The 19,629-nt window shown below is 48.9% G+C and overlaps 2 protein-coding genes across 2 annotated transcripts; both read left to right on the top strand.

The window, feature by feature from the left end:
* Window positions 1-10,457: 10,457 nt before the first annotated feature.
* On the top strand, window positions 10,458-11,130 carry LOC147984328 (uncharacterized). The gene is made up of 2 exons (XM_087541049.1): window positions 10,458-10,660; window positions 10,710-11,130. The coding sequence occupies exons 1-2, from the start codon at window positions 10,458-10,460 to the stop codon at window positions 11,128-11,130; spliced, it is 624 nt and encodes a 207-aa protein (XP_087397175.1).
* A 65-nt stretch (window positions 11,131-11,195) lies between these two features.
* LOC147984329 (uncharacterized) lies at window positions 11,196-13,584 on the top strand. The gene is made up of 2 exons (XM_087541050.1): window positions 11,196-11,803; window positions 12,375-13,584. Exons 1-2 carry the CDS (start codon window positions 11,196-11,198, stop codon window positions 13,582-13,584), a joined length of 1,818 nt encoding a protein of 605 aa, XP_087397176.1.
* Window positions 13,585-19,629: the final 6,045 nt, after the last annotated feature.

Genomic DNA, 19,629 nt, shown 5'->3' on the forward strand with positions numbered 1-19,629 from the left:
GAAGAAGACTCTCAAGGAGAGTCTTTTTGGGACTTTTTGGGACTTTTCCAACAATGCCCCTCCATGCACCCATTGGCCCGCCACCCCATGGTATTGTTTGATTGTTATTTTTTTATATACTAGGGGCAACATGGTCATTTAATAACCTCTAAGGAGGGACTAGAGACTTTTTAGTCTATGGAAACAAACAGGGAGGGACTTTTTAGGGACTAGGGACTTTTTAGTTGGGACTAGAAAAAGTCCTAGGACTAGAGAACCAAACACCACCTAAATGAAGAAGACTCTCAAGGTGAGTTTTTTTTAGACTTTTTGGGACTTTTCCAACAATGCCCCTCTATGCATTCATTGGCCCGCCACCCCATGATGTTGTTTGATTGTTATTTCTCTATATACTAGGGGCAACATGGTCATTTAATAACCTCTAGGAAGGGACTAGGGACTTTTTAGTCTCTGGAAACAAACAGGAAGGGACTTTTTAGGGACTAGAGACTTTTTAGTTGGGACTAGAAAAAGTCCTAGGACTTATGAACCAAACAGGGCCTATATCTATACTACCTCCGTTTCAGTTTACAAGTCCTGAGCGTATACCTAGGTTGCCAATTTTATGACCCTAATATAAACTATATAACACAAAAATTATATCTTTTGAAAGTAGAAACTCCAAAGTTTATGTTGGTATATTTTTTGTAATATATGACTTGTATTAGGTTGGTCAAATTGACGACCTAGGGGCACGCGCACACCCTGTAAACTGCGAGAGAGGCAGTATCTATTATTAAAGGAAGGTGATATTCTTGATTTCGTCCCGTTTCATTTGGTCCCGCTTCAATTAATTTCTGGTAGGCTATTTGGTTTCATTACTTGCCATCCGTTTTGGCCTAACGAAGGAAGCCCATCTGACGGTGCACTGTGGCCCATGTCCAGAGAAAAATAAAATTGTCAATGAGAGGGTTCGATCTCATAACCTGTCAACCGGGCACACACAATTTTTCCAACTGACCTAGCTAGAGATATGAGTGGATTTTTTTTCTTCCGTTGCAACTCACGGGCTTTTTTGCTAGTAGCAAAAATAAAATAAAGTAACTCATATAGATTAAAATAGGCTATTTGAATCAGGAATAGCTACTCTACGACATGAATCAATTGGCATGATGTGAGGAGGCAACAGTAGATTGATGCTTGATTCGTTCATATCTAACAGTGGGCGGTTGAAACTTACTAGGAATAGCTCCCCAGAAGAGATTCACATAACAGAACATGGAGCGGCTTATTATGCCTAGCAGATCAGATGCCGGACTTAGAAAATGCACTTAGACGAGTGCTATTTATTGCTTGGCTTCCCGTTGCCAGGTTCGGATCCCTTAGACCGAACAAAACATTGTCCGGCGAATAACTCCACCAATTAAATGGTGCAGTGCATGCTGTTGGTGAATTAACATTTTTGCCATTGCACTGAAAATGCATGCAATCTCCTTTATGGTTGACATTTCAAATGGAAATTATAATTAGTTGAGCATAAAAACTTGTATGAATTGGATTGCTTCATCATTGATGCACATGACGGTAATATACAATATTTAGATATAACTGCTTGTTTTAGGAGATGATTAACTGGCCAGTGCAACATGGGGCAGCTAATGACCCTAGAGCTTGGATCATGAGATGGACTAGCAGAGTCACTCCGGAAGAGGATGAATGGAAGGGGTAGACGACATCAGGAGGAACTTTATCTTCAGCGATAACATCTCTCACTGAATCTTGACAGTACCAGGGAACACCCAACTCCTCTCCTCACCATGTGCTACCTCCCTTTGTCACCCCCTCGCACTCCTCTACTCGCCGCTCCACTAGCACACACATACACGGAGAGAGAGAGAGAGAGGGAGGGAGAGGAGAGGTGAGATGAGACACATATCCTATCACATCTCTCCTAAAGTTGGGCAGCATTAATGCCAATTATGTTCTCTGGCTTGTTCCAAGTATTTACATCATGTATTTGCAAACTCTACGATTGCATATCCCCTCGTATTCAATTCATCACTATACTAAGTAGGCATCTCAAAGCTTCAATGGACTGCCTGAATATCATCCTCGCATGCCACTATGTCCCAAAAATTTGCCTCCGATATGGGAGTATTAAAAAGCTAAGGAACGAAGTACTTTAGTTGTTAAACAAAAAATGAGGAATGTTACCTAAAAAGCTAAGCATCAACGCATTGAAAGAGAACAGTTACTAAGCTTTTTAATACAATTAGCACATCATCTAAGCATTCATGCATTGAAAAAGGCCTGATACTGCCTACTATCAAGATTGGCAGTTGAACAAGATAAGGTAGGTATACCCGGGTCTCCTAGATTTTTCCGTTATCTTCTCTTCAAAGGGGTATTACGTTACCGTAGCCACATGTTCTTTTAGATTCAAACTTCTCTTCACCTTCATCAAGATTGACAGTCGACAATGTCACGCATGAACTTACCAAAGGTAGGAATTTTTAGTATATCAGTTAAATGCAAGAAACTTTAAGATCAGCAACAACTTGTAGAAAGGAAGAGTAGAGTGCATCATTTGAAGGTGGTCTTACAACTTTAAGGTAAGGTAGGGTTTTCTTAGTTTTACCTCTCTTTTTTTCTCTTCACCTTTTTCTTTATTTTTTGAAGCCTGACTGCTTTCTCCTCTAGTTGGATAAGGTGGTCTGGTGTTCTTTTCCACTCTTGTTTCTTTAGTTCTTTCAGCTTCTGGTCCTGCTTCTTCTTCATTATTATCACCATCTACCGTTTCTGCATTGGGATTAACTTCTTTATCAGCCTCTTCTTTCGCTTCATTGTTTTGTGCATGTTGAGGACATGTTCCTCTGGTTCTTCTTCCCCAAATAGGAGTTCTATATTTTCTTGAGTTTGGCTCTAACTCTCTCTTCTCCTCTCTTCTTGTTCCTTCTCGTACAATTCCAGTCCTTTAGGGTCACGCGTTCTTTTACAACTACACGTTTCAATTTCATCAGCAGAAACAACATTGTCTTTATCTAATTGAGCAATAATTAAAAATTAGGTTTCAGAAATTTGAGAGCATTGAGTTTCTGTCATGCGAGAGTGTTTATATAGATTCTTCACCGCATAACTTAACCCTTCTACCTCTTCGGAGAGGTAGGCTATAACCTTATCATTATGACGAATGCATCTTTGGAAATCTCTGTTGAAGTTGTCTTGGTGAAGCTTGAATTTATTTATCATTTCTTGAAGTTTGTCCTCCTGTTGATAGATACTAAATATATCCACTTTTTCATTGATAACTTGTTCAACAAGTTTGCCTTTTTTGAATAACCTTTTTAAATTCTTCCATGTCTTCAACATGATATATTTTCAGCTTGGCTTCATTGGCTCCTCAATATTCCACTGCTCTTTAGAAATCGTAATCTTTTCTATAAGTGCCCGTCCTTCTTCAAGAGTTAGAGACATGAAACGTCCTCCTGCACTTAGATCAAGAATATTTTTTTGATCCATCGTTAATCCCATGATAAAACATGTGAAGTATGACATGTTCAGCATAACCATAGTTAGGGCAAAGGTTTAAAATTTTATAATATCTTTCCGAGTCTCCATATGGACTTTCTCCATCTTCTTGAATAAATAGAGTGAGAATTATTTGTAATTTAGTAATCTTTGAGCCCGGAAGGAATTTAGCCATAAATTTTTTCGCACACATTATCCACCTAGTTATACTCACATGATATAATTGATTGTACCAGTTTCCAGCATCACCCTTTAGAGAAAACCTAGAGAGTCTTAACAAAACAAATTCTCACGACACATCCTTCAGTTTAAAAGTACCACATAGAGTATCAAAGAACATAAGATGTGCTTGAGGGTCCTCATCTTCGGTTCCTGCAAAGGTATGCTTTTTAACTTCCATGCTAAGATCACAGTTAATCGAATACTCTTTTGCATAATTTGTAGGATACACTATAGGAGATCTTTGAATCATAATTGGAACACAGTAATCTCTTACAGTCTTCTTTGGTTTCTGAATAATCGACATCTGTGCAAACAAAGTGTTAAGCTTAGCTATCTGATTATTTTTTGTATTTTTATATTAATGAAGCTTGTTGCTCCTGGGGAAAACGAGCAATATAATCTGGCAAATATATTCTTCCAAAACGAGTAGAGCTCCTGCCACTTACATGAATCATCTACAATAACAACACATACAAAAACTGTTATGAAACAAATACTCTGCACTTAGCTCCTCGGCAATGGCACCAGAAAATTCTTGATGCATGCAAGCCACAAAGGGTTATGTAGCACTTTCGTGGAAGTATCCCAATTAGTTATCGTCCCAACGAAAAGCAGAGGAGAGTATTTATATTAGCGCTTTTGTCACACAAAAGGTGTCACAATTCTCATGTGAAGTAAATGTCTATGATTCTGCAAATATTGTTATTTTTGCTAGTGGACGGATAAGCCAGATTGACAAGGATAAAAGGTTTCTAAAAACAATGGTAAAAACACTTAGAAATAAATGTCATCTATAAATGTGAAAGTAGATTTGTGTTTCCTACAATGGAGAGATTAGGCGAGGAGAGAATTCACCTCATGGTATATATGTCAAGTGTGCCAATGCGACGGTAATACTAATTACCTTGTATTATAATCATAGTATTTGGTATATTTTCCCATAGGCAGATCATCCTAAAGTTATGGAACTCCTCTTCGCGGGGTTACATTCCATTCTATGGTTTTGCTTCACCGTTGCCACAGAGTGGTTGTCTCCACAATTAAGGTCCTTGGACCGGAACACAACATTAAGTTTCGTGGATCATCGTTATATCATATTGTCTTTAGTCCTCGTAGATATCTCCACTTGTCACGTCAGAGGTCACATACTCCCTAAAAAATATGTGTTACCTGTGTAGTTCTTGAGATCGTGTTGCCTAGGCCCTTAAATTGGACAACACGTGTAGGTTTCACCACTGTATAACAACTTACTAGACAGATCAATACATTACAAATAAAATTGACAACATATAGATCAGGTAAAAATGAATCTTACCACTCGCCTACATCTCCCATGCCTAGGGTGGAGTACCCACGCATCATAAGAGAGAAACCAATCACACCAGAGATTTAAACAAATGAAAACCATATCGATAATACCATGAAGATCCACAATAAGATGAAATGGATAATTCAAATAGTCTTGATCTCGAGATGAGAATGAATAGAGTTAGAACTTGTACTCACAACTTGGAATTTATCTTACAATGGTCAAGGATGAGATGATGATGGAGATGAAATGACCAAAACTAAAAAGATCTTCGAAGGTTCTTCGGATATCCTCCTCTTCTGTTCTAGATGTGGTGGCGGCGGCTAGGGTTCTCCTCTCCCCTCCGTCCCTTCACAAAAGTGCCTTGTATAGACGTGGTGGAGCTGCTGGCAACTCATACAACCGCTGATATGGGCGTTGGTGATCGCATGGAACCCCGGGCAGACAACGGAACCCGGATCCTCTTTAAAAATAACAGGGTTGGTACTGCCCCTCAATACTGGCACGCACTTGGTCGGGTCGCTCGACCCGGCCAAGCCCCGCAAGCCGGCCAGACTAGCCGACCCGGCAAGACGCGTCGACTCGGCCTAACAACTAGCGCAAGACAACCGAACCCGACACAACCGAAGCCTCCTCAACAAGCCAGCACCACCCGTGGCGTGCTACACAATCCATCCACGGGTCAACTCCCGTCCCATCCAGGCCGTATGATGGGACGAGACTTCAATCAACGATGACCAAGGTAACAGTGCCCCGCCCATGCCTCTGGTCAGCAAGAACGTGGCAACAGTGCCCCTCACCTACCCGCTGACCAAGGCTGGCGTGGCTACAGTGCCCCCGCCTTCACCGCCGACGACAGCAAGCGGCAACATGACGGAGAGCACTGTACATGACTCGATTCGGCCACGCCCTGATGATCGACAAGACGGGGCACAGTCCTCCTAGGCATGCGGGGCCCGCACCTAGGGGAACCCGGCGAACCACAAGCCCTCAGCGGGACCCAGCCCGGTGTTGGAAATATGCCCTAGAGGCAATAATAAATTAGTTATTATTATATTTCCTTGTTCATGATAATCGTTTATTATCCATGCTAGAATTGTATTGATAGGAAACTCAGATACATGTGTGGATACATAGACAACACCATGTCCCTAGTAAGCCTCTAGTTGACTAGCTCGTTGATCAATAGATGGTTACGGTTTTTCCTGACCATGGACATTGGATGTCATTGATAACGGGATCACATCATTAGAAGAATGATGTGATGGACAAGACCCAATCCTAAGCATAGCACAAGATCGTGTAGTTCGCATGCTAAAGCTTTTCTAATGTCAAGTATCATTTCCTTAGACCATGAGATTGTGCAACTCCCGGATACCGTAGGAATACTTTGGGTGTGCCAAATGTCACAACGTAACTGGGTGGCTATAAAGGTGCACTATGGGTATCTCCGAAAGTGTCTGTTGGGTTGGCACGAATCGAGACTGGGATTTGTCACTCCGTGTGACGGAGAGGTATCTCTGGGCCCACTCGGTAGGACATCATCATAATGTGCACAATGTGGTCAAGGAGTTGATCACGGGATGATGTGTTACGGAACGAGTAAAGAGACTTGCCGGTAATGAGATTGAACAAGGTATCGGGATACCGACGATCGAATCTCGGGCAAGTACAATACCGCTAGACAAAGGGAATTGTATACGGGATTGATCGAATCCTCGACATCGTGGTTCATCCGATGAGATCATCGTGGAACATGTGGGAACCAACATGGGTATCCAGATCCTGCTGTTGGTTATTGACCAGAGGACGTCTCGGTCATGTCTGCATGGTTCCCGAACCCGTAGGGTCTACACACTTAAGGTTCGATGACGCTAGGGTTATAAAGGAAGTTTGTATGTGGTTACCGAATGTTGTTCGGAGTCCCGGATGAGATCCCGGACGTCACGAGGAGTTCCGGAATGGTCCAGAGGTAAAGATTTATATATGGGAAGTCCTGTTTTGGTCACCGGAAAAGTTTCGGGTTTTATCGGTAATGTACCGGGACCACCAGGAGGGTCCCAGGGGTCCACCAAGTGGGGCCACAGGCCCCGGAGGGCTGCATGGGCCAAGTGTGGGAGGGGACCAGCCCCAGGTGGGCTGGTGCGCCCCCGCACAAGGGCCCAAGGCGCCTAAGGGGAGGAGGGGGGCAAACCCTAAGGGCAGATGGGCCTTAGGGCCCATGCCTGGTGCGCCTCCCTCTGCCCCTCCCCTTGGCCGCCCCACCAGATGGGATCTGGGCTGGCCGCCGCCCCTAGGGTGGAACCCTAGGTGGGGGCGCAGCCCCCCCTCTCCCCCTATATATAGTGGAGGCAAAGGAGCAACCCATAGACGAAGTTTCTTCTCTTGTTGGCGCAGCCCTACCTCTCTTTCTCCTCATATCTCGCGGTGCTTGGCGAAGCCCTGCTGGATCACCATGCTCCTCCACCACCACCACGCCGTTGTGCTGCTGCTGGATGGAGTCTTCCTCAACCTCTCCCTCTCTCCTTGCTGGATCAAGGCATGGGAGACGTCACCGGGCTGTACGTGTGTTGAACGCGGAGGTGCCGTCCGTTTGGCACTAGGATCTCCGGTGATTTGGATCACGACGAGTACGACTCCTTCAACCCCGTTCTCTTGAACGCTTCCGCTTAGCGATCTACAAGGGTATGTAGATGCACTCTCCTTCCCCTCGTTGCTGGTTTCTCCATAGATAGATCTTGGTGACACGTAGGAAAATTTTGAATTTCTGCTACGTTCCCCAACACCCGGGTCCCCGGACACCGACAATGCGGACCCACCGACAATGCGGACCCACCGACTTGTAACATTACCACTGTACCCCTGGTGGGTTGACCTATAACCCCCCCAGGAGCCCTCATGCATAGAAGAGAACTCATTCCATCACACACACCTAGTTAGCACCACCCAAGGAAAGGGAACTGCCTAAGCCTTGGCCAGCTTCCTTCCTCCTCCATACAGCTCCAGGAGCAACATTGTACTATCAATCACACAACTACACTCGGCAGGACTAGGGGTATTATCTCTCCGGAGAGCCCCGAACCTGGGTATGTCCGGCGTCCCGCGCATGCCAACCTCGCCTCTGGAGTCCACCAGCGCCCTCGAGCCTCTCCTCTCTTTAGCCATCCCTTGGCATCTGCCGTGCGCCCACCATGACAGTTGGCGCCCACCGTGGGGCAGCTCGAGGAGCTGGCCGGGAATATGCTTCAGACGGGGCCCTTCTCCTACACCGACGAGTCCGTCGCGCTGGCGGACGACGTCGTCGGCGCGGTTGTCGCCTCCTTCGCCGCGCTGCGCATCTCCGATGCCTTCGCGGCTGACGAGTACCCCAGCGAGGTGCTCAGCTACTCCAACTCTCCCCTCTCCCTCGGCGGCGGCGTTTCCGCCGGGGCAATGGACGTCCACATGGAGGTCTTTGTCACCGGCGACGGCGCCTCCTCCTCGTCGAGCAAAATGAGGAAGGTTGCCGAAGCCAGGGCCGCAGCGGATCGGATCGAGCCGTCTGATCCGTTGCGTGCCGCGATGCAGAGCCTCCGCATTCCCATCGGCACTGACATTGACGCCACCAACGTCGCTGAGGCCCGAACCCAGCTCGAGGAAAGGCGCCAGCAGATGCTGGACCTGTCTGAGACGCTCGCCGCCACTCAGCGTCGCCTGGACGCCACTCAGCTGGAGCGCGATGCCGCCTACGGATTCATGCCCGCCGCGACCGACCCAAGCTGGGTCGCCAACGTGCGTGCTCGGGGAGGAGCGATCGGTCGGGCCCTCGGCGCCGTCCCAACCGTCTATGAGACCCCAGCGAAGAACATGCGCGCTGCCCAGGCAGCCGTAGCCGGCCTGGACCAGCTCGCGGGTGAGGAGCTGAAAGAGCGCATCGGGCGGATGCGCGAACTCCTCCACGTCGCCAACACCCAGCAGGACCGCCTCAACTAGCTCGCCAAGCCGGCGGGATCCGGCTCCGCCCGCCTTGGCGGGCCCGACGAACTTCTGCACACCGCTTCCTCGCCACCCGGCGAGGCGCACCCCAACCGAGCCCGGACTCGGCGCGACCTGGCCGCTACAGCCGCCGGCGGATTGGACGACGAGTCCGTCCTGGAGATCAAGCGCAGACCCGGCCAGCATGGCCGGCGTCCGGCTCCAACCGACCCGGCCCCCCGTGGCCTGGCCGCAAGTCGACTCGGCCCGCGCGCCATCGACGACGCCGACGCTCGCCACCACCTTGATCGGCTCGCTTGCTCCCTGGAGGTGGAGGAGAGCGGCGCTATCGGGCCGGTGTGCTTCAGCCCACGCATCCGAGAGGAGCCCTTCCCCAAAGGATTCATGCTCCCCCGCAACACCCCCAAGTACAACGGGACGGTGAAGCCAGAAGACTGGCTCACCGACTACACCACTGCCATTGGCATCACTGGTGCCAATCGTCGTCTCGCCGTGCGCTACGCACCGCTCATGCTCCAAGGGTCGGCCCGCACGTGGTTGAACAGCCTGTCGATGGGCAGCATCAACACGTGGGTGGACTTCGAGGAAGCCTTCGTCCGCAACTTCACGGGGACCTACAAGCGGCCCGGCCGCCCTAGCCAGCTCGCCATGTGTGTGCAAGGGCCTACGGAGACCGGTCGCGAGTACCTCGCACGCTGGACCGAGCTCCGCAACAACTGCGAGGGCGTCCATGAAGTCCAGGCAATCCAGTACTTCATCAACGGGTGCCAAGAGGGCACCCTCCTCAAGCACAAGCTCTTACGCTCCGAGCCGGCCACCATGGCCGCGCTCATGGTGACGGCGGACAAGTACGCCAACGCCGACTCCGCCATGAAGATCCAGGTGGCGCTGGATGAAGCCGTCAAGGCGAAGCCGGTTCCCCCTCCGAAGCCGGCCGGCGAAAGCGGCCGGCAGCAGCATCACCAGAACAACAAGCGCAAGGCCGACCATCCGGCGCCGCGTCACGACAACCGGCTCGTCGCGGCCGCCGAACCCGCGGCGGACCGGCGGCGAAGCGCCGGCAAACCGGCAAGATGGCATGGCAACCCGCCATGAGCTTCGAGCAGATGCTCGACGCCCCCTGCAAGCACCACAGCGGCGCGAAACCCTCCACGCACACGCTTTGGCAGTGCGCCATCACCAAGCACATCATGAGGGGCGACGTCCCGCCCCCTCCGGCTCCGGCTCCAGGCGCGGGGCAGCCGCCTCCAGCCGGCGGTGCGTTGCGCAACGACGCCTACCCGGACCAGAACGCGGCCTACGTCGCTTCACCAGCCTCAGCGACGACAAGCGCATCGAGCGCCTCCTTCGGTAGGAGGTGAACACCGTCGTCCCGGCCAAGCCGGAGTTCATGCATTGGTCAGATCACCCGATCACCTGGACCCGGGAGGATAACCCGGCAGTCATGCCGAGTCCGGGTGGTTACGCCCTCGTCCTCAACCCCACCATCGTCGCGCGGCGCACATGCAAGTTCTACCGAGTCCTCATCGACGGCGGCAGCAGCATCAACATCCTCTATCATGACACGATAAGCAAGCTCGGCCTCAAGGCCGAGGACCTGGAGCCGACCCGAACGGCTTTCCACGGCATCGTGCCCGGCCTCTCCCGGCTCCCCCATTGGATGGGTCCGGCTAGATGTCCTGTTCGGTGATAGCAGCCACTTCCGGCGCAAACCGATCTGGTTCGAGGTGGTGGACCTGTCCAGCGCGTATCACGCGTTGCTGGGTCGGCCCGCGCTCGCCAAGTTCACGGAGGTTCCCCACTATGCGTACCTAAAGATGAAGATGCCGGGTCCCAAGGGCCTCATCACCATCACCGGCGATTACCGCAAGTCCCTGGAGTGCGCCCGAGACGGCGCCAAGTTGACCGAGTCGCTGGTCATTGCCGAGGAGCGGCGCCAGCTCGACCAGATCGTCGCCCTGGTAGGCGAGGCCTCCGCCGCGTCGATCCCGACCCCGGACCCGACCGACGAGGCCGCCTTCAAGCCCTCCAGGGAGACCAAGAAAGTGAAGCTCAACCCAGAAGACCCCAGCTGCAGCAAGTACGTTGTCATAGGTGCCCGCCTCGACAACAAATAGGAAGGCGAGAGCTCGTCGACCTCCTCCGTGAGAATCGGGATATCTTCGCATGGACCCCCAAGGACATGCCGGGTATCCCGAGGAAGTATGCTGAGCACAAACTTCATGTCTGCAAGGACGCCAAGCCTGTCCGTCAACCCCTACGACGATTTTCCGAAGAAAAGAGAAGAACCATTGGTGAAGAGGTCACCAAGCTTTTGGCAGCCGGCTTTATAATGGAAGTGTTTCACCCCGAGTGGCTGGCCAATCCAGTCCTTGTCCTGAAGAAGAACAAGACCTGGCGCATGTGTATCGACTACACCAGCCTCAACAAGGCCTGTCCCAAGGATCCGTTCGCCCTCCCACGGATCGACCAAGTCATCGACTCGACCGCCGGGTGTGAGTTCCTGTCCTTCCTGGATGCTTACTCCGGCTACCACCAGATCAAGCTGGACCCGGCCGACGCCCTGAAGACGTCCTTCATCATGCCCTTTGGGGCGTATTGCTACGTCACCATGTCATTCGACTTGAAGAACGCCGGGACCACCTTCCAGCGCTGCATGCAGAAATGCATGCTGCCGCAACTCGGCCGCAATATCCACGTGTACGTGGACGACATCATGGTGAAGACCAAGCAGCACCTCACGCTCCTTGACGATTTGAAGGAAACATTCGCCAACCTCCGCGATACAAGGTCAAGCTTAACCCAGAAACATGCGTCTTCGGCGTCCCAGCCAGAAAGCTACTCGGCCTCCTCGTCTCGGGACGCGACATTGAGGCGAACCCGGAGAAGATCAAGGCCATCGAGCGCATGCGCAAGCCGGCTCAGCTGCGCGATGTCCAGAAGTTCACCGGATGCTTGGCCTCGGTCAGCCGGTTTCTAAGCCGGCTGGGCGAGAGGGCACTACCCCTGTACCAGCTGATGAAGAAGACAAGCCCGTTCAATGGAACGACAAGGCAGACGAGGCATTCCAAGACCTCAAGCGCATGCTCTCCACCGCACCAGTCCTGGCCGCGCCAACCGACAAGGAGCCGCTATTGCTCTACATAGCCGTGACCTCGCGGGTGGTTAGCACGGTGCTGGTGGTCGAGCGACCAGAGAAGGGCAAGATCCAAGCCGTCCAGCGCCCAGTCTACTACCTGGGCGAGGTGCTCTCCAACTCCAAGCAGAACTACCCGCACTACCAGAAGATGTGCTACGGCGTGTACCTCACCGCCAAGAAGCTGAAGCAGTATTTCCAAGAGCACGTTGTCACCGTGGTCAGCACGACGCCTATCGGAGAAATCATCGGGTGCTGGGATGCCTCTGGCCGGGTTGCCAAGTGGGCAATCCAGCTAGCCGTCCACACCATCCTCTACGAGCCCCGCACCACGATCAAGTCTCAAGCCCTGGCCGACTTCCTCGTCGACTGGACCGAGACCCAGTACTTGCCGCCGCCTCCTGACTCGACGCATTGGCGCATGCACTTCGATGGGTCCAAGATGCGACTCGGTTTGGGGGCCGGCATCGTAATGTCGTCCCCAAAGGGCGACCGGCTCCGCTACGCGCTCCAGATCCACTTCACCGCCTCCAACAACGTCGCCGAGTACGAAGCCCTTGTGCACAGCCTCCGACATGCCAAGGAACTCGGCATCCGGTGCATCCTGTGCTACGGTGACTCGGGCCTGGTGGTGCAGCAGTGCTCCGGCGAATGGGACGCCCGCGACTCCAACATGGCAAGCTACCGCTTCCTCATCCAGAAGCTGTCCGGATCCTTCGAGGGCTGCGAGTTCCTCCACGTCCCACGCGTGGAGAACGAAGCAGCCGACACGCTCGCCAAGATCGCCTCATCTCGACAAGCCATCCCGTCCGGTGTCTCCCTTGAACACCTGCGCAAGCCGTCCGTCAAGCCATCGCCGGACTTCGAGTCCATCCATGTTCCAGACGACCCGGCCACACCTCAACCCGGCCCGGGGGCTACTCAGCTCGCCCCGGCCACCATCATCCCAGACCCGGCCGTCGCCATACCCGACCCGGGGGCTGCTCAACCCGGCCCGGGGGCTCCCGACTCGAAACCCACCCTGGTGGCCGTCTTCGCCATGGTTACGGCTCCATCTTGGGCCCTCCCAATATCAGAATTTTTGGAGAATTGGGTTCTGCCCATGGACGAGACCGAAGCTCGACAAGTGCAACTCCGGGCGTTCGCCTACAGCATCATCAACAACGAGCTCACCGGCATGTTCCAGTGCTGCGTCGAGCAGGAACGGGGCATCGACATCCTCCACGACATACACCAGGGCGAGTGCGGGCACCACGCCGCATCACGATCCTTGGTGGCCAAGGCGTTCCGCCACGGTTTCTACTGGCCCATGGCCCTCCAAGATGCCGAGTCGCTCGTCCTCAAGTGTGAGGGATGCCAGCGCTTCAGCAAACGCAGCCACCAGCCGATGTCAGCACTCCGCACCATACCGATCGCTTGGCCCTTCGCGCTCTAGGGACTCGACATGGTGGGACCCTTCAAAACCGCTCGAGGCGGCATGACGCACTTGCTGGTGGCAGTGGACAAATTCACCAAGTGGATCGAGGCAAGACTAATCAAGAAACTGGACGGGCCAATAGCCGTCTGGTTCATCAAGGACATAGCGGTGCGCTACGACATGCCAAACAGCATCATCATCGACAACGGCACCAACTTCGCCAAGGGCGCGCTCGAACAATACTGCTCCGTCTCCGACATCCGCCTCGACCTGGCCTCCGTTGCGCATCTGCAGTCCAACGGGCAGGTGGAGCGGGCCAATGGACTCATCCTATCCGGCGTCAAGCCGCGACTCATCGAGCCACTCATCCGCTCACCCGGCAGCTGGCTTGACAAGTTGCCGGCCGTTCTCTGGAGTCTACGCACCACGCTGAATCGGTTGACCGGGTTCACCCCGTTCTTCCTCGTCTACGGAGCTGAAGCCGTCATCCCGACCGGTCGAGTTCGACTCGCCGCGCGTCGCGATGTACACCGAAGCTGAAGCCAGAGAAGCTCGCGAAGATGGCGCCGGCATGCTCGAAGAAGCACGCCTCCTGGCGCTCAGTCGCTCGGCCATCTACCAGCAAGGCCTGAGGCACTACCACAGCAAGAAGATCAAGCCCCTTGCGTTCCGCGAGGGTGACCTCGTCCTCTGACTCGTCCAAGAGCAGGCAGGCCAGCACAAGTTGTCCCCTCCATGGGAGGGCCCATTCATCGTGAGCAAGGCCTTGCGCGACCGCAACGCCTACTACCTCATCGACGCACGCAAGTCAAGGAAGCACAAGAAGGACACTGCCGGTGAAGAAACGACCCGACTGTGGACCGCGGAACTCCTCCGCCCGTTTTACAGTTAGTTGCACGAGTATAGGTGATCAATTGTAGCCTGTTTCGATAAGTAAGAGTGTCGAACCCAACAAGGAGCTAAAGGTAGAACAAATATTCCCTCAAGTTCTATCGACCACCGATACAACTCTACGTACGCTTGACGTTCGCTTTACCTAGAACAAGTATGAAACTAGAAGTACTTTGTAGGTGTTATTGGATAGGTTTGCAAGGTAATAAAGAGCAAGTAAATAAAAAGTAGGGGCTGTTTAGATAAAGACACAACTAAGTTAGTTTTAGTAAAGAGCTTGTTGTTACGAGAAAGTTATTTGTCCCTGGGCAATCGATAACTAGACCGGTAATCATTATTACAATTTTATTTGAGGAAGAGGCATAAGCTAACATACTTTCTCTACTTGGATCATATGCACTTATGATTGGAACTCTAGCAAGCATCCGCAACTACTAAAGATCATTAAGGTAAAACCCAACCATAGCATTAAAGCATCAAGTCCTCTTTATCCCATACGCAAACAACCTACTTACTCGGGTATGTGCTTCTGTTCACTCACGCCACCCAACATAAGCAAATCATAAACATATTGCAACACCCTACAGCGGGAATCCCTCACGCTTGCGCGACACGGAGAGCACCATAGGACAACACCAATAATAAAACATGCAACTCAAACCAATCTTGATCATCAAATAGCCATTAGGACAAAACGGATCTACTCAAACATCATAGGATAGCCATACATCATAGGGAAATAATATATAGTGTTGAGCACCATGTTTAAGTAGAGATTACAGCGGGTAAGAGAGAGGTTACACCGCTGCATAGAGGGGGGAAGAGTTGGTGGTGAAGGCGGTGGAGTTGTTGGTGAAGATGACGGTGATGATGATGGCCCCCGGTGGCACTCCGGCGCCACCGGAAGCAAGGGGAGATGGCCCCCCCTTCTTCTTCTTCTTCCTTGACCTCCTCCCTAGATGGGAGAAGGGTTTCCCCTCTGGTCCTTGGCCTCCATGGCATGGGAGGGGCGAGAGCCCCTCCGAGATTGGATCTGTCTCTCCGTCTCTCTCTGTTTCTGCGTTCTCAGATTCTTCCCTTTCACCGTTTCTTATATTTCTGGAGATCCGTAACTCCGATTGGGCTGAAATTTTGACACGATATCTATCCGGAAATTAGCTTTCTTGCGGCGAAAGAAGGGCACCAACCGCCTTACGGGTGGCCCACGAGGGTCAGGGGCGCGCCCCCCTACCTCATGGCCACCTCGGGCACCGTCTCGCGTGGATTTTTCTTCCCAAAAAATCATATATATTCCCAAAAAATCTCCGTCAGTTTTTATCCCTTTTGGACTCCGTTTGATATGGATATTCTGCGAAACAAAAAACATGTAACAAATAGGAACTGGCACTGGACACTGGATCAATATGTTAGTCCCAAAAATAGTATAAAAAGTTGCCAAAAGTATATGAAAGTTGAATAATATTGGCATGGAACAATCAAAAATTATAGATCGGACGGAGACGTATCAGCATCCCCAATCTTAATTCCTGCTTGTCCTCGAGTAGGTAAATGATAAAAAAGATAATTTTTGATGTGGAATGCTACCTAGCATAATCTTGATCATGTAATCTAATCTTGGCATGAATATTAAGATACGAGTGATTCAAAGCAATAGTCTATCATTTGACATAAAAACAATAATACTTCAAGCCTACTAATAAGGCAATCATGTCTTTTCAAAATAACATGGCCAAAGAAAGTTATCCCTACAAAATCATATAGTCTGGCTATGCTCCATCTTCACCACACAAAATATTCATATCATGCACAACCCCGATGACAAGCCAAGCAATTGTTTCATACTTTTGACGTTCTCAAACCTTTTCAACTTTCACGCAATACAGGAGCATGAGCCATGGAGATAGCACTATAGGTGGAATAGAATATGATGGTGGAGAAGACAAAAAGGAGAAGATAGTCTCACATCAATTAGGCGTATCAACGGGCTATGGAGATGCCCGTCAATATATATCAATGTGAGTGAGTAGGGATTGCCATGCAACAGATGCACTAGAGCTATAAGTGTATGAAAGCTCAGACTGAAAACTAAGTGGGTGTGCATCCAACTTGCTTGCTCATGAAGACCTCGGGCATTTGAGGAAGCCCATCATAGGAATATACAAGCCAAGTTCTATAATGAAAATTCCCACTAGTATATGAAAGTGATAACTCAAGAGACTCTCTATATGAAGAACATGGTGCTACTTTGAAGCACAAGTGTGGAAAAAGGATAGTAGCACTGCCCCTTCTCTCTTTTTCTCTCATTTTTTGTTTTTTTGTTTTTATTTTTTTGGTAGGCTTCTTTGGCCTCTTTTTTTATTTGGGCTTCTTTGGCCTCTTTTATTTTTTTGTAAAGACCGGAGTCTCATCCTGACTTATGGGGGAATCATAGTCCCCATCATCCTTTCCTCGCTGGGGCAATGCTCTAATAATGATGATCATCACACTTTTATTTACTTACAACTCAATATTACAACTTGATACTAGAACAAAGATATGACTCTATATGAATGCCTCTGGCGGTGTACCGGGATGTGCAATGATCTAGCGTAGCAATGACATAAAAAACGGACAAGCCATGAAAACATCATGCTAGCTATCTTACGATCATGCAAAGCAATATGACAATGAATGCTTAAGTCATGTATATGATGATGATAGAAGTTGCATGGCAATATATCTCGGAATGGCTATGGAAATGCCATCATAGGTAGGTATGGTGGCTGTTTGAGGAAGGTATATGGTGGGTTTATGGTACCGGCGAAAGTTGCGCGGTACTAGAGAGGCTAGCAATGGTGGAAGGGTGAGAGTGCGTATAATCCATGGACTCAACATTAGTCATAAAGAACTCACATACTTATTGCAAAAATCTATTAGTCATCGAAACAAAGTACTACATGCATGCTCCTAGGGGGATAGATTGGTAGGAAAATACCATCGCTCGTCCCCGACCGCCACTCATAAGGAAGACAATCAATAAATAAATCATGCTCCGACTTCATCACATAACGGTTCACCATACGTGCATGCTACGGGAATCACAAACTTCAACACAAGTATTTCTACAATCCACAACTACCCACTAGCATGACTCTAATATCACCATCTTTATATCGCAAAACTATTGCAAGGAATCAAACATATCATATTCAGCGATCTACACGTTTTATGTAGGATTTTATGACTAACCATGTGAATGACCAATTCCTGTCATCTCTCTAAATAGATATAAGTGAAGCAAGAGAGTTTAATTCTTTCTACAAACGATATGCCCGCGCTCTAACAAATATAAGTGAAGCAAAAGAGCATTCTACAAATAGCGGTTGTGTATGTAAAGAGAAACAAGCACTCCAAACTTCAAATGATATAAGTGAAGCACATGAAGCATTCTATAAATCCATACTCAAAAGATATAAGTGGAGTGCAAAGAGCATTCTATAAATCAACCAAGGACTATCTCATACCATCATGGTGCATAAAAGAAAAATGAAAACTAAATGCAAAAGACGCTCCAAGATTGCACATATCGCATGAACAAAACGAATCCGAAAACATACCGATACTTGTTGAAGAAAGAGGGGATGCCTTCCGGGGCATCCCCAAGCTTAGACGCCTGAGTCTCCTTGAATATTTACTTGGGGTGCCTCGGGCATCCCCAAGCTTGAGCTCTTGCCTCTCTTCCTTCTTCTCACATCGAGACCTTCTCGATCATCGAACACTTCATCCACACAAAACTTCAACAGAAAACTCGGTAAGATCTGTTAGTATAATAAAGCAAATCACTACTCTAAGTACTGTTGCAAACCAATTCATATTTTGTTTTTGCATTGTGTCTACTGTAATATAACTTTTCATGGCTTAATCCACTGATATAAAATTGATAGTTTCATCAAAACAAGCAAACTATGCATCAAAAACAGAATCTGTCAAAAACAGAACAGTCTGTAGAAATCTGAACATTCACCATACTTCTCATACTTGAAAAATTCTGCAAAAATTGGTAAAAATAAAAAATTTATATAGGAATACAGTGCAAAAAGAATCAGAACCATTTGACGTTCCAGATAAAAATGTAAAATCGTGCACTACAGACAAAGTTTTTGTCCTGCACCATACTAACCATCAAGCAAATGTAAACATCCTAAAGGCAAACCTTGGCACATTATTTTTATAATACAATGGAATTGCACAAGGGGATAATTATTTTTGTTGAAAGGTTTCTGTAATTAAGATTCAGAAAGTTCCCATGGGCATGAACAAAGTTCAAGGACGTCCCCCACTTTCACAATGCTCGTCTCTCTCACTTTCACTTTTCTTTTAGAAAAAGTTTTGGGTTCCCCTCTTTATTTTTGTTGTTTTTAAACTATATGAAAGCACTCAACAGAAATAAATGACTCTCTAAAACTTCCAGGTTGTCTCCCTGGCGGCGCTTTCTTTAAAGCCATTAAGCTAGGCATATAGTGCTCAAGTAGTGAATCCACCCGGATCCCAAGGTATATCAAAGCCAATTTGAATCAACAATGATTTTTAATTTAGTAGTGAGCACAAAGTAACATATATCAAGCAATGACGAAGTCTAACTCTCTTCCTATGCATCGGCATGTCATAAAAGAACAATTCATGCACACATAGTAAAGGCCAATGCATAGTATAAACAGTTTCTTGCAATTTTTTCGTGTTGGAAACATAGAGAGGTGGAGATATAGTTCCTCTCTCATAATAATTGCAAGTAGGAGCAGCAATCACATGCATATTATATCTATCAAAAACATCATGTGCAATGGTAAAAGGCAACCCATCAATATAATCCTTAATAAAAGCAAACTTCTTCGATATAGTGTAATTGGGAGAATTCAAAAAGATAATAGAACTATCATGTGTGGGTGCAATAGCAAAAATTTCATGTTTATCATAAGGAACTATAGCAAGTTCATCTCCATAAGCATAATTCATATTGGCATCTTGGCCACAAGCATAGCAAGCATCATCGAAAAGGGATATTTCAAAAGAATCGATGGGATCATAGCAATTATCATAGCATTCATCCTTCGGTAAGCACGAAGGGAAATTAAACAATGTATGAGTTGAAGAGTTACTCTCATTAGAAGGTGGGCACGGGTGATCAATCCGCTC

The sequence above is a fragment of the Triticum urartu genome, chromosome 2A (assembly GCF_056163025.1).
Source record: "Triticum urartu cultivar PI428250 chromosome 2A, HENAU_Tu73, whole genome shotgun sequence".
Taxonomy (NCBI): domain Eukaryota; kingdom Viridiplantae; phylum Streptophyta; class Magnoliopsida; order Poales; family Poaceae; genus Triticum; species Triticum urartu.

Excerpts from the sequence above, each read along its gene's own strand:
- LOC147984328 (XM_087541049.1), top strand. The coding sequence starts at position 10,458 with ATGCCGAGTCCGGGTGGTTACGCCCTCGTCCTCAACCCCACCATCGTC. Across the intron at positions 10,661-10,709 it reads ATCGTGCCCGGCCTCTCCCG|CCACTTCCGGCGCAAACCGA; the intron begins GCTCCCCCATTG and ends CGGTGATAGCAG.
- LOC147984329 (XM_087541050.1), top strand. The coding sequence starts at position 11,196 with ATGCCGGGTATCCCGAGGAAGTATGCTGAGCACAAACTTCATGTCTGC. Across the intron at positions 11,804-12,374 it reads GCCAACCTCCGCGATACAAG|CACGACGCCTATCGGAGAAA; the intron begins GTCAAGCTTAAC and ends CACCGTGGTCAG.